Here is a 15,197-nt window from a genome sequence, read left to right as displayed (position 1 = left end):
GATGATATTAATAATGCCAAATTATCACTTAAATTGAGCTATATTATAATTTGAAAATGTTTGTTTATTTAACGTACCATACCATTTTATCAAGATAATTTTATTTATCCTTGGTAAACATCTAAAGAAAAAAATATATATGTTAATGCAACAATGCATCTGATGAAATTTGTAAATAAAATTTGCAAAACATTTTATCTAAGTAGAGACAAAAATCAAAGTGATAATTATTAAGAGAATCAAATATGGTTTGGATGCAAGTATGGGTTTATTTCTCAAATATTTTATAAAATGCTGCATTAAAGATGTGACAGTCCATTAATAATAATTCCTGATTTTCTATTTATGCTTTTAAATTCTTGAAAGGCATATGGTGAATCAAAATGTAAGGTACAGTTGCAAGACAAAAAGAATACAATGTGAATGAGACCGAATAATAGGGACTAAACTTTTTTTTTTTTTTACAGATGGTGTTTTACAATTTTTATTATATGAAAAAAAAGTATGATTATGAAGGGATAGATTTCTAAGTTATAATAGAATACAGTGTAACAATTTAATCTTGGACAAAACCATAAAGCAGTCAAATTCAACATGAAAGGCAAACAATATAAATAAATTTATTTTCCTGAGAAATTATGAAATTCCTACCTGCAGAGTAGAAGCAGCTGAGTCACTAGTCTCTGACAGTCCCGTCCCTCTCGGGATGCTGGACACGATGTATCTGGAGCCCTTTGGCACAGGCTGTCTGACCACCAGCTTTCCTTTCCTGGTCTCTGCTAGAAACAGACTGTACCAGTAGGCATCGTTGGAGACCAGAGTGGAGTCTGCGATGGTGGAGTTCCTCTCACTGATCACACTGTTCCTGCTGGGAGGAGCACTTTTGCTGGGTTTGGGTTTCTGACACTTCAGCACGATGGTGACCAGGATGGTGATGAGCAGGAGAAATGACACCGAGGCCAGACCGATGACCAGATACAGGTTGATGTCTGAAAAGATGTCGTATTCCAGAGGCATCTCAGTCATGTCAGAGTAGGCCTTAACATCAGTCTCCACTGTCAGCAGCTTGATGGTGACTGTAGCAGAGAGAGCTGGCTCCCCGTTGTCCTTGGCAACAACAACCAGTCTGTGGTGGCGCGAGTCTTTGTAACTGAACATCCTCATAGTCCTGATCTCTCCGTTGTATTGGTCCAAGCTGAACAAGGAAGCATCAGTCACCTGGAGAAACTGGTAGGTAATCCGAGAGTTGTGCACAGAGTCTGTGTCTAAGGCGATCACTTTAGCAACCAGGGATCCTTTATCAGTAGATCTGGGGATCTTCTCCTCCACCATTGAGCCATGAGCTCGCCAAGGAGAGACAATAATTGGAGCGTTGTCATTTTGGTCAACAACGATGATGTGGACGGTCACATTACTGCTGAGAGGAGGAGAACCAGAGTCTCTGGCCTCAATGTGGAAAAGAAACTCCTTCTCAATCTCATAGTCAAAAGTTTTCAGTGCATAAAGATTCCCGTTCTCTGGATTGATGGAGAACAGCATAGACATGGAGGTGTTGGCAATCTCCTTCTCTATGATGAAATAAACTAGATACTGGTTTTCATGGAGGTCAGGATCAAATGCAGTGAGTGAGCTGAGCAAGAAGCTAAGTGCGTTATTCTCCATGACACGTATGGTATAAAATGACTGGGAGAACTGAGGAACATTGTCATTAACATCCAGCAGCTCCAAAGTCATAGTTTCATTGTCAGATAGAGGAGGAGACCCTCTGTCTGTGACAGTGAAGGTGATTTCATATTCTGGGACCTTCTCTCTGTCTAATGGCTCTGACACCACTAACTCATAATAGTTATCAGAGGACTCCCTCAGTTTGAAAGGCATGTTCTCTGGAATATGAAGATCAACCTGTCCATTATCACCTGAGTCTTTATCACTGACACTAACTACAGCTATCACTGTGTCTAACTCTATGTTCTCACTGACTGGACTCTGAAAGGATTTAATAGAAATTTCTGGGTGGTTATCATTCATGTCTTTGACTAAGATCTTAATGGTACATTGTCCTGATAAACTGTTGACTCCTTTGTCTGTTGCTATGACTTCCATGTCATAAATATTAAAATCCTCATAATTCAACATTCCTTTAATAGTAATTTCCCCTGTGATTGGATTCAAATTAAATGTTTCTTGTGTTTTCTCTGATGTGTATAAACTATATGAGTATGAAATGTCAGAATTTGATCCTTCATCTAAATCAGTTGCATTAAGATTTATAACAAGGCTTCCAATTGGAGAATTTTCTAGCATTGAAACGGTTAGACTGGCCTTGTCAAACATGGGAGCATTGTCATTGGTGTCCAAAACACGGACAATAACACTAGCAGTGCCAGATCTGGGAGGTGTTCCTCCATCTACAGCTGTAAGTATTAGATTATGAACAGCTTGCTTCTCACGATCCAAGTTTTTTTTCAAAATTAAATCTGCAAATTTTGACCCTTCTCTTCCACTCTGAACCTCGATGCTGAAATATTCACTTTCGCTCAGATGATACGTTTTCAGTGAATTCGTACCAACATCACGATCAACGGCATTGCTTAAAGAAAATCTCTCCCCTTTTTGTGTCGCTTCTGATATATCCAAATGTATGACGTCTCTTCTAAATTGTGGGGCGTTGTCATTCATGTCCAAAATTTCTACTTCGATGTTAAAAATACGCACTGGGTTGTCCAATATGACTTCCAGTCGCAGGTAACAGGAGGAAGATGACTTAGTGGTACAAATATGTTCTCTGTCAATCTTTTCCAGAACATACAGTTCACCAGTCTCTTTGTTCACATCCAGATATTTCTTGTTCGCGATTATGTCAACTCGCATCATTCTCTTTGTTAGCGTTGTAATGTCCAGTCCGAGATCTGTAGCGAGGTTAGCGACAACTGATCCTTCTTTCATCTCTTCGGAAATAGAATAATGAGTTACCGAGGTTGATGCGTTGCGAACGGAGGAAAAAAGAAGAAAAAGCGCCACGTACCTCCGCAATGACGTCTTTGTTACAACAGGAGCCATTTTTGCTTTATATTTATCACACTTCAGATGATAAAACAAAAGTTTCCGGTGATCATGAAGGTGTTCCACACAGCCATAAACTGAATATTTCCGTAAAATTTTGATTGCGTCAAAATGCACAAACAAATGTGACTACATTTTCAGAGTAGCGTTCTGGCACCACAGAGTTCCACAGTCGTTGCACAATGACGATGAACTCATAAAGGACCACCCCCGATGACGTTTATAGGCTTTGATTTTAACTGCAAAATAGCGCCACCATTAAGATAAGAAATAAAATGTGTGATTTACGAGCCCAATAAGATAAGATAAATTAGGTTTATTGATTATTTCTTAATCAATTAAGAAATATAGACGCAAGTTAGTAAAATATAATACGTTAAACTATTGTGTTTGAGAAATTAATATTGTTCATTTTCAGAATTTTGTCATTTTATATCCACTTTTAATTGTTTCGACTAGACATGTCTCATATCCTTGTTTCAGAAGCTCCGAATTGCTATTATCTGAAATGAAAATAAAAAGTGTTAAGCAACGGTTCAAAATGTATATGCTGTATTTAGATTATGGAAATAGAGGTTTAAATATTTGTTGTACATAAATAAAATGTATTAGTTAATAACTGCAAAACACATTTCTTTTGCTTAAGAGCTGACGGAACGAAGGGCTAAGCAGCAAGTGACTCGTCGATAACACAATAGTTCAATAATTATATTGATTAATGAAATGATATAAAAGTAAGAATTACGGCATTACGGTCTTGCGGTAAACAATCACTTTTATGTCTTGCTAAAGTGGCATATTATTTTATAAAACACGTAAAAAGAGAAAGTAGCACAATATTAACCTTCAGAAAATAAATGCTCGTTTTCAAAAAATTAAATCATAGCAAAAAAACCTAGGTAGGAATATTTTAGATACAATATAAACAAAATCTTCTAGAAATGAAACTATTAATTTTCTAAAGCTGTAATTTTTTTCAGAGAAGTTGCACATTTATGCTGAGCAGTTAGATCATTGAGGAAAAGTCAAAGATATAATAACACTGAAAATGTGGGAGGATAATGTCAGAACTATGTTTTAATTATAATTTTTTGTCAAAGAAAAAGCACATTAACAAAATCAAATACGACAAACTTAAATATTAGTGTAAAAATAAATCATATGGCATTGTTTGTAAAGTAAGTAAAATCTTGGAGCAACTGAATATTTTTTTAGAAGAAGTGAGTTCCTGTTTTTAGTAGGCAAGCAGAAAAAATGGTTTGTATGACTATTAAGAAAAAATCCACACCTGAATGATAGTTCAGTTGTAGATTTAAAACCGAAAGCATATATATCACTTATGTTCCTACCTGCAGAGTAGAAGCAGCTGAGTCACTAGTCTCTGACAGTCCCGTCCCTCTCGGGATGCTGGACACGATGTATCTGGAGCCCTTTGGCACAGGCTGTCTGACCACCAGCTTTCCTTTCCTGGTCTCTGCTAGAAACAGACTGTACCAGTAGGCATCGTTGGAGACCAGAGTGGAGTCTGCGATGGTGGAGTTCCTCTCACTGATCACACTGTTCCTGCTGGGAGGAGCACTTTTGCTGGGTTTGGGTTTCTGACACTTCAGCACGATGGTGACCAGGATGGTGATGAGCAGGAGAAAGGACACCGAGGCCAGACCGATGACCAGATACAGGTTGATGTCTGAAAAGATGTCGTATTCCAGAGGCATCTCAGTCATGTCAGAGTAGGCCTTAACATCAGTCTCCACTGTCAGCAGCTTGATGGTGACTGTAGCAGAGAGAGCTGGCTCCCCGTTGTCCTTGGCAACAACAACCAGTCTGTGGTGGCGTGAGTCTTTGTAACTGAACATCCTCATAGTCCTGATCTCTCCGTTGTATTGGTCCAAGCTGAACAAGGAAGCATCAGTCACCTGGAGAAACTGGTAGGTAATCCGAGAGTTGTGCACAGAGTCTGTGTCTAAGGCGATCACTTTAGCCACCAGGGATCCTTTATCAGTAGATCTGGGGATCTTCTCCTCCACCACTGAGCCATGAGCTCGCCAAGGAGAGACAATAACTGGAGCGTTGTCATTTTGGTCAACAACGATGATGTGGACGGTCACATTACTGCTGAGAGGAGGAGAACCAGAGTCTCTGGCCTCAATGTGGAAAAGAAACTCCTTCTCAATCTCATAGTCAAAAGTTTTCAGTGCATAAAGATTCCCGTTCTCTGGATTGATGGAAAACAGCATAGACATGGAGGTGTTGGCAATCTCCTTCTCTATGATGAAATAAACTAGATACTGGTTTTCATGGAGGTCAGGATCAAATGCAGTGAGTGAGCTGAGCAAGGAGCTAGGTGCGTTATTCTCCATGACACGTATGGTATAAAATGACTGGGAGAACTGAGGAACATTGTCATTAACATCCAGCAGCTCCAAAGTCATAGTTTCATTGTCAGATAGAGGAGGAGACCCTCTGTCTGTGACAGTGAAGGTGATTTCATATTCTGGGACCTTCTCTCTGTCTAATGGCTCTGACACCACTAACTCATAATAGTTATCAGAGGACTCCCTCAGTTTGAAAGGCATGTTCTCTGGAATATGAAGATCAACCTGTCCATTATCACCTGAGTCTTTATCACTGACACTAACTACAGCTATCACTGTGTTTAACTCTATGTTCTCACTGACTGGACTCTGAAAGGATTTAATTGATATTTCTGGGTGGTTATCATTCATGTCGTCGACTAGAATCTTAATGGTACATTGTCCTGATAAACTATTTGCTCCTTTATCTGTTGCTATGACTTCCATGTCATAAATCCTAAAATCTTCATAATTCAACATTCCTTTTACAGTAATTTCACCTGTGGTTGGATTCAGATTAAATGTTTCTTGTGTTTTCTCTGATGTGTATAAACTGTATGAGTATGAAATGTCAGAATTTGATCCTTCATCCAAATCTGTTGCATTGAGGTGAATAATTACACTTCCAATTGGAGAATTTTCCATTACGTGGACATTGTAGGCTGCTTTATCAAATGCAGGTGCATTGTCGTTTGTATCTAAAACATGAACAACAATGCTAACAGTACCAGATCGAGCCGGTGTTCCTCCATCCACCGCCGTTAATATCAGGTTATGAAGTGCTTGCCTCTCACGATCTAATGTCTTTTTCAGGATCAAATCAGCGAATTTTGATCCGTCTCTTCCTGTTTGCACCTCAATATTAAAATATTCACTTTCACTCAAATGATATGTTTTGAGTGAATTTGTTCCAACGTCTTGATCAACCGCATTACTGAGAGAAAACCTTTCTCCCTTCGGCGTTGCTTCAGATATATCTAAATGAATGGCGTCTCTTCGAAATTGCGGGGCGTTGTCATTCATATCTAACACTTCCAGCTCTATGTTAAATATCCGCAATGGGTTTTCCAGCGTTATTTCCAGTTTTAAATAACAAGAAGATTTTGTATAGCAAATGTGCTCCCTGTCGATCTTCTCGACAATGTACAACTCACCAGTCTCTTTGTTCACATCCAGATATTTCTTGTTAGTGATGATGTCCAGGCGCATCTTTCTCTTTGTCAATGTTTTAACGTCCAGACCAAGATCAGTAGCGAGGTTGGCGACTACTGATCCTTCTTTCATTTCCTCTGGTATGGAATAATGAGTCACTGAGCTTGATATTTCACAAAACACGGCAAAAAGAATCACGAGTAGCACCGACCTCTCCAATGATTTCTTTGTTAAAGCGGGATCCATTGTCACCTTCAGAATATCAACATTGAAATGATGAAGTCGCTGTCGTTTTTCTGCGATGCTTGATTTATTTTCGCAACGCTTCGATTCAAAAAGTCTTATGGATATTCCAAAAGGAAGTAAGTAAAATTAATATGAACGCCATTCACGTAATGGTGTTTCAGCACCATGGAGCAGTCCAGTCTGTAGGAAAACGTTCCGGTAACAGCGACCTCTTATAATGACGTTTTGCACCCGGATTTCAAAAAAACAAAACAGCGCCTCCATTCTGGTGTAATCAAACCCAAACTTGTGAAAATTGTACTATTTCTTAAAATAATGTCATTGCATACTGGAAAAGTAAAATGTCCTAAATATTTTACTTTTCTCATGTAAAAATCATTTCTATTAATTTTCAGTGGTATGATATTCGAAAAACAGGAAATGTTGTATTCTCTGTACAAAATATTATTATTATTATTATTATTATTATTATTATTATTATTATTATTATTATTATTATTATTATTATTATTATTATTATTATTGTTGTTGTTGTTGTTGTTGTTGTTGTTGTTGTTGTTGTTGTTGTTGTTGTTCAGACAAACGTTAAATTAAATCAAGAGCAGAACGTTTTTAACAAATTAAACAAATTCATTTTTTTTATGACATCTTAAAGTTTTTCCTCTCACACATCAGAAAAGTTTTTAGCGTATTTTTGCAGACTGATTGTGAAACTATAAATAAATTCAGTGTGTGTGGATATTGAATTAAATGGATTTTTTAAAGTGTGTTTAAAACAAATTTAAATGTAGGGAGAATAGTCAAGCTAAGTTGTCCCACTAATGTTTATTTTCTGATTAAATTCAAAAATCCCTGAAAAAGATTAATTGTTACATATAAATGGAAAGCTTAAATATATTTATAAAATTTTAAACTAAATAGGTGAGAATATGCTTTTGAGTTAGAGTATTCAACGCACTTTCATTAACTTGCTTGTGGTCATGTGTTTTTTTAATATGTTCTGAGACGGTTTAATAATTTACAAAACCAATATAATAATAATAACTTTTCATAGCTATGTAGAATGACTATGTAAATGTCAAAAAATATATATGATGTCAGAAAAAATACACTGGATGCCATGAACTGAACATAAAAGTGAATTATTATTGTCTGCAATCCTACCTGTAGAGTAGAAGCAGCTGAGTCACTAGTCTCTGACAGTCCCGTCCCTCTCGGGATGCTGGACACGATGTATCTGGAGCCCTTTGGCACAGGCTGTCTGACCACCAGCTTTCCTTTCCTGGTCTCTGCTAGAAACAGACTGTACCAGTAGGCATCGTTGGAGACCAGAGTGGAGTCTGCGATGGTGGAGTTCCTCTCACTGATCACACTGTTCCTGCTGGGAGGAGCACTTTTGCTGGGCTTGGGTTTCTGACACTTCAGCACGATGGTGACCAGGATGGTGATGAGCAGGAGAAATGACACCGAGGCCAGACCGATGACCAGATACAGGTTGATGTCTGAAAAGATGTCGTATTCCAGAGGCATCTCAGTCATGTCAGAGTAGGCCTTAACATCAGTCTCCACTGTCAGCAGCTTGATGGTGACTGTAGCAGAGAGAGCAGGCTCCCCGTTGTCCTTGGCAACAACAACCAGTCTGTGGTGGCGTGAGTCTTTGTAACTGAACATCCTCATAGTCCTGATCTCTCCGTTGTATTGGTCCAAGCTGAACAAGGAAGCATCAGTCACCTGGAGAAACTGGTAGGTAATCCGAGAGTTGTGCACAGAGTCTGTGTCTAAGGCGATTACTTTAGCCACCAGGGATCCTTTATCAGTAGATCTGGGGATCTTTTCCTCCACCACTGAGCCATGAGCTCGCCAAGGAGAGACAATAACTGGAGCGTTGTCATTTTGGTCAACAACGATGATGTGGACGGTCACATTACTGCTGAGAGGAGGAGAACCAGAGTCTCTGGCCTCAATGTGGAAAAGAAACTCCTTCTCAATCTCATAGTCAAACGTTTTCAGTGCGTAAAGATTCCCGTTCTCTGGATTGATGGAGAACAGCATAGACATGGAGGTGTTGGCAATCTCCTTCTCTATAATGAAATAAACTAGATACTGATTTTCATGGAGGTCAGGATCAAATGCAGTGAGTGAGCTGAGCAAGGAGCTAGGTGCGTTATTCTCCATGACACGTATGGTATAAAATGACTGGGAGAACTGAGGAACATTGTCATTAACATCCAGCAGCTCCAAAGTCATAGTTTCATTGTCAGATAGTGGAGGAGACCCTCTGTCTGTGACAGTGAATGTGATTTCATATTCTGGGACCTTCTCTCTGTCTAATGGCTCTGACACCACTAACTCATAATAGTTATCAGAGGACTCCCTCAGTTTGAAAGGCATGTTCTCTGGAATATGAAGATCAACCTGTCCATTATCACCTGAGTCTTTATCACTGACACTAACTACAGCTATCACTGTGTCTAACTCTATGTTCTCACTGACTGGACTCTGAAAGGATTTAATCGAAATTTCAGGATGGTTATCATTCATGTCTTCAACTAAGATTTTTATGGTACATTGTCCTGATAAACTGTTAACTCCTTTATCTGTTGCTATGATTTCCATGTCATAAATATTAAAATCTTCATAATTCAGCATACCTTTCACAGTAATTTCGCCTGTGGTTGGATTCAGATTAAATGTTTCTTGTGTTTTTTCTGATGTGTATAAACTATATGAGTATGAAATATCAGAATTTGATCCTTCGTCTAAATCTGTTGCATTTAGACGAATAACAAGACTTCCAATTGGAGAATTTTCTGTTATTTTTATATCGTATATTGCCTTTTCGAATGTAGGTGCATTATCATTTGTGTCTAATACCCGAACGATAACACTGGCAGTACCTGATCGAGTAGGTGTTCCGTCATCTACTGCTGTGAGGATTAAATTATGAACAGCCTGCTTCTCCCGGTCTAAAGTCTTTTTTAATATTAAGTCTGCAAATTTTGAACCGTCTCTTCCCGGCTGAACTTCTATGTTGAAGTATTCACTTTTACTTAAATGATACGTCTTAACAGAATTCAAGCCGACGTCAGGATCTACGGCATTACTGAGAGAAAACCTTTCTCCCTTTGGAGCTGCCTCCGATATGTCCAAATGTATGACATCTCTTCGAAATCGTGGGGCGTTGTCGTTAATGTCCAGGATTTCAACTTCAATGTTAAATATCCTTACTGGATTATCCAATATCACTTCGAGCTTGAGGAAACAAGACGATTTTGTGTTGCATAATTGTTCCCTGTCAATCTTCTCAACGATGTACAGCTCGCCAGTCTCTTTGTTCACATCTAGGTATTTTTTATTTGCAATGATGTCGACTCGCATTTTCCTTTGCTTCAGTGTTTTGACGTCCAGGCTGAGGTCTGTTGCAAGGTTGGCAATAACCGATCCTGCTTTCATTTCTTCTGGTACAGAATAATGACTGACCGAAGTCAACGAATGATGAACAAAAAAACAAAGAACGGCAAGAAGCACGTACCTCTTCTGTAGTCCCATTGTTACGACACCTCCCTTATTGCGAGCGATTAAAGAAATAAATGCGCCTCCGTGGGTTTTAAATGATGACGTTAAAAAGTGAGCTGAGATTCTTCCTCAATTATTGCTCAATTAATCTTTCTTTGATTACGATCCGTAAACTGCAGTCTGTTTTTGAAATAGAGTTGGGTTTTAGCAGCTTGAAGCTCTCGTTTCTTCCTTTGTACGTCATCCCACTGCCAGAGCCTCACTCTCATACCATATGTGGAATGGATTATTTTCCGGCAAACAGCGCCACTAAGATTCTTAAGTAAATTTTCAACCATGGATGTTTACTGTTTTAAAATATAAATTGGATGATCCAAAGAAACGAATGCGGTATAAATCACGGTTTAATGTAACCTATATATTATATCTAAAATATTTCACAAAATACATTTAAACTGTACAGAAATGATATACACATTAAAGAAAAAGTGATATCAATACTCACTTGTAGAGTAGAAGCAGCTGAGTCACTAGTCTCTGACAGTCCCGTCCCTCTCGGGATGCTGGACACGATGTATCTGGAGCCCTTTGGCACAGGCTGTCTGACCACCAGCTTTCCTTTCCTGGTCTCTGCTAGAAACAGACTGTACCAGTAGGCATCGTTGGAGACCAGAGTGGAGTCTGCGATGGTGGAGTTCCTCTCACTGATCACACTGTTCCTGCTGGGAGGAGCACTTTTGCTGGGTTTGGGTTTCTGACACTTCAGCACGATGGTGACCAGGATGGTGATGAGCAGGAGAAATGACACCGAGGCCAGACCGATGACCAGATACAGGTTGATGTCTGAAAAGATGTCGTATTCCAGAGGCATCTCAGTCATGTCAGAGTACGCCTTAACATCAGTCTCCACTGTCAGCAGCTTGATGGTGACTGTAGCAGAGAGAGCTGGCTCCCCGTTGTCCTTGGCAACAACAACCAGTCTGTGGTGGCGCGAGTCTTTGTAACTGAACATCCTCATAGTCCTGATCTCTCCGTTGTATTGGTCCAAGCTGAACAAGGAAGCATCAGTCACCTGGAGAAACTGGTAGGTAATCCGAGAGTTGTGCACAGAGTCTGTGTCTAAGGCGATCACTTTAGCCACCAGGGATCCTTTATCAGTAGATCTGGGGATCTTCTCCTCCACCACTGAGCCATGAGCTCGCCAAGGAGAGACAATAACTGGAGCGTTGTCATTTTGGTCAACAACGATGATGTGGACGGTCACATTACTGCTGAGAGGAGGAGAACCAGAGTCTCTGGCCTCAATGTGGAAAAGAAACTCCTTCTCAATCTCATAGTCAAAAGTCTTTAGTGCATAAAGATTCCCATTCTCTGGATTGATGGAGAACAGCATAGACATGGAGGTGTTGGCAATCTCCTTCTCTATGATGAAATAAACTAGATACTGGTTTTCATGGAGGTCAGGATCAAATGCAGTGAGTGAGCTGAGCAAGGAGCTAGGTGCGTTATTCTCCATGACACGTATGGTATAAAATGACTGGGGAAATTGTGGCGCGTTATCATTAACATCAAGCAGGTGCACGGTTATTGTTTCATTGTCTGATAGGGGAGGTGTACCTGTATCTCTAGCAATTAGTGTTATGTCGTATTCAGATACCTTTTCCCGATCTAATGGCTCAGATACTATCAGGTTATAATGTGTGGGTCTGTCTAATGATTTGTTAAGAATAAACGGTATGGCCTCGTGTATGAAGATGTTTATTTTTCCGTTATCACCTGTATCTCGGTCACTTATGCCTACCAGCGCGATAACAGTTCCTACAGGTACATTTTCAGGTACTGTGTTTTTCACAGACTGCACAGTAATTTCAGGAAAATTATCGTTCATATCTGTCACGTGAACCACTATTTTACACTGCCCCAGCAGGGGTTGTGCTCCTTTATCTTTTGCTTCAATGTGCATCTCGTAAAATTTCATATCTTCATAATCTATGGTTCCTTTAACTGTTATCTCTCCTGTGTTGGGATTCAGCGTGAAGACGTCTTGCGTTTTTTCCGACGTGTAAAGAGTGAATGCGTACACAATCTCTGAATTACTCCCCTCGTCGAGATCAGTAGCGTTAAGATCAACGACCAGAGTTCCAATCGGAGTATTTTCTGCCATGTTTACTGTGTACGTCTGCTTGTCAAACTGAGGAGCGTTATCGTTTGTGTCTTGTACTCTTACTATAATGTTGGCAGTACCCGAACGCACAGGGACTCCTCCGTCCACAGCGGTCAGGATTAATTTATGCACAGCTTTCTCCTCTCTGTCTAAAGATTTCGTTAATACCAAATCTACGTACTGAGTTCCGTCACTGCCAGTCTGAATTTCTATGGTAAAATGGTCACTGGTGCTAAGTTTGTATGTTTTAATCGTATTTATGCCAACATCTGGATCTACAGCGTTGGGCAGTGAGAATCTCTCCCCCGGCGTGGCGGATTCTGAAACGTCTAGCTCTACTCTGTCTCTTCGAAAATGTGGGGCGTTATCATTTATATCTGTTATTCCGAGCTCAATGTTGAAGATGCGTAGTGGGGTCTCGATGATGAAATCAAGCTTTAAAAAGCAAGATGTTGGCTTCGCTGGGCAAAGATATTCTCTGTCTATTCTTTCAACGATGTAAAGCTCCCCAGTCTTTTTGTTAAAGTCTAGATATTTTTTGTTTGTGAAGATATCGAGTTTTACCTCTCGTTGTGCCAAACCTCCAAGCTCAAGTCCCAAATCCGCAGCAAGATTAGCCACAACGGAACCCCTCTCCATCTCCTCGGCAATAGAGTACCGTGTCACAGACAAAGCGCCGGGCCACAGTGCAGCCAAGACAAAGACAGAGGCCCAATATGCCATCTTTCCTTCAAAAGGGCGTAAAAAATAAATCAATTATTGTTCCTTTGTTGATTTTAAAGTTTTGCAGAAATCTCCACATAAACACAAGGGGAAAAGATAAAATGGGCATGCGGACTTAGTTAAATCATGAAAGCATCCAGAGAGCACTGTGTTCGATACATCCAGTGCAAAAAGGTGTGTCGTGATTTCAAGAAAGAAGACGGCTTTTTTGCTGTAGTGTTCAACAGTGACACCATGTGCCCAACGCCCCTCAAACTGTAGGGATCATTTTCCAAATCTTCTGTATGTTTTTAGAAGAATGACTCATTTGTGGTTTTGTGTGTGATCTTCCCCTGATGCACCATTCTCCATGACTCCTGTGGTATAAAATGAACAAGGGAACTGTTATTAGCATACAGCAGGTACCCGGTTTGTTGCGCTAAATGACTACGCTTTGAAATACTTAAAAAAAATGGGGAGCACTTGTAAGTCTGTTCCTTCATCCATCTCTCAATTTTATTTTATTTTATTTTATTTTATTTTATTTTATTTTATTTTATTTTATTTTATTTTATTTTATTTTATTTTATTTTGGCAAATGACAGTAGGTTTAGAGAAAATCCAGCCTAATTGCAGTTCATTTCACCAAAGAGATGGACAAAAGGACATCAACCTTCAGGCTGCAAGCATTACGTTATTATATGACATGACAATATGTTAATTTGAACGTGGCGTTTTGAACGGTTCTCCTTAAACTTTACAAAAGATAGCATAGTGAATGTGAATTTAGTTTAAAATGTTTTGATTTTGAATTCTAAAAATGAATGGATTTTGTTATAACTTGTGTACAATGAGCTTATGTAGTATTCCTCAGTTTCCAAATTGCTGACAGAGGTACAGGGATGTTTATAAATTGTTTATAACACTCTTTAAAAGATTATAAAAGGTTTTTGGAACGCATCTTCCTATGAAAATATAACAAGAAAACATAAATGGGTATTAACAATATCCTTGCATATTAATTATATTTGTAGCTTACATCCATCACCCTGGCCTTGAAGTAAAATGTTTTGATTTGTTTGTTTTGCATTCTTGAAATTGTGCAAACACAATACAGTTAATCCTTGATGGTCAAATTATTTCCATATTATCACCAATGTTTTGGTGACGAAACAACAGAAACATTTCCACGTGATGAATGTGTTTCTATTTTTTTTTTTTTTTCTTCTGTAGGGCTAAATCATCTTGTGCTGTGAATCAAAAATATTTTAAACTTGAAGTTTCATCACCCAGTTTTGTTGGCCCAATCTGTTCCTGAACATTAATTATATATTTACAACACTTTTTTTTTTAATGACACATAGCACATAAAATAGAATGCTTTACTAAAGTCAAACTGTAATTAACATTTTCCTTGTAGACACAATCCACTAAATCCCTAAAATTACTTCACAGCAGGTTATTTGGGTTCACCTTCAGGTTGCCATAAGGTCTCTAGAATTCCCATTTAATATTTACTTACTAAATGTGATTTTAAGTAACACATAACACTGTAATAATTTGTTTATGAAGTATATGAATCACATCATAGTGGTCCGTAAAGTACAAAACTGCTCACAGTATTTCCTTCCTAAACAACTTTAATCAGTTCCAGGCTTTTAAGGCTTAATTTTCTGTAATAAGTGATACCCTACTAGCACCAGACAGTAGACTGCTGATATTACTTCAAGAATATAATACAATCTTGGTATTTGAGACTTAATACGGATTAATATTAACGGTTGCAATTAAATAGCCACGTTAATTTTGGTTCCTTTCTGAAGCAAATGTTTGTAGTTTTTTTTTTTTTTTCCAAGATTTTATTGTTACTTGTTTGACAAAGTTTATTAGATTTGAATGCAAACTGTAGGAATGACTAAAGAACAATTGTGATGACAAGTGATGGTAAAACAGATGAGAGTTTTAGATTAGCATCCAAATTCATCTTGTTTTAATCCTGC

General features: G+C 38.7%; 1 protein-coding gene across 1 annotated transcript; it reads right to left on the bottom strand.

Annotated features, from left to right (window-relative positions):
* Positions 1 to 636: 636 nt before the first annotated feature.
* Positions 637 to 6,992, bottom strand: LOC122836604 (protocadherin alpha-C2-like). The gene is made up of 2 exons (XM_044126242.1): positions 4,413 to 6,992; positions 637 to 651 (listed from the first exon to the last, which is right to left on the bottom strand). Exons 1-2 carry the CDS (start codon positions 6,813 to 6,815, stop codon positions 637 to 639), a joined length of 2,418 nt encoding a protein of 805 aa, XP_043982177.1. The 5' UTR covers positions 6,816 to 6,992.
* Between the last annotated feature and the right edge of the window lie 8,205 nt (positions 6,993 to 15,197).

The sequence above is a fragment of the Gambusia affinis genome, linkage group LG09 (genome assembly GCF_019740435.1).
Source record: "Gambusia affinis linkage group LG09, SWU_Gaff_1.0, whole genome shotgun sequence".
In the NCBI taxonomy this organism is placed as follows: domain Eukaryota; kingdom Metazoa; phylum Chordata; class Actinopteri; order Cyprinodontiformes; family Poeciliidae; genus Gambusia; species Gambusia affinis.
The sequence above is the reverse complement of the archived record's forward strand: the minus strand, read 5'-3'. Positions and strand labels throughout refer to the sequence as shown.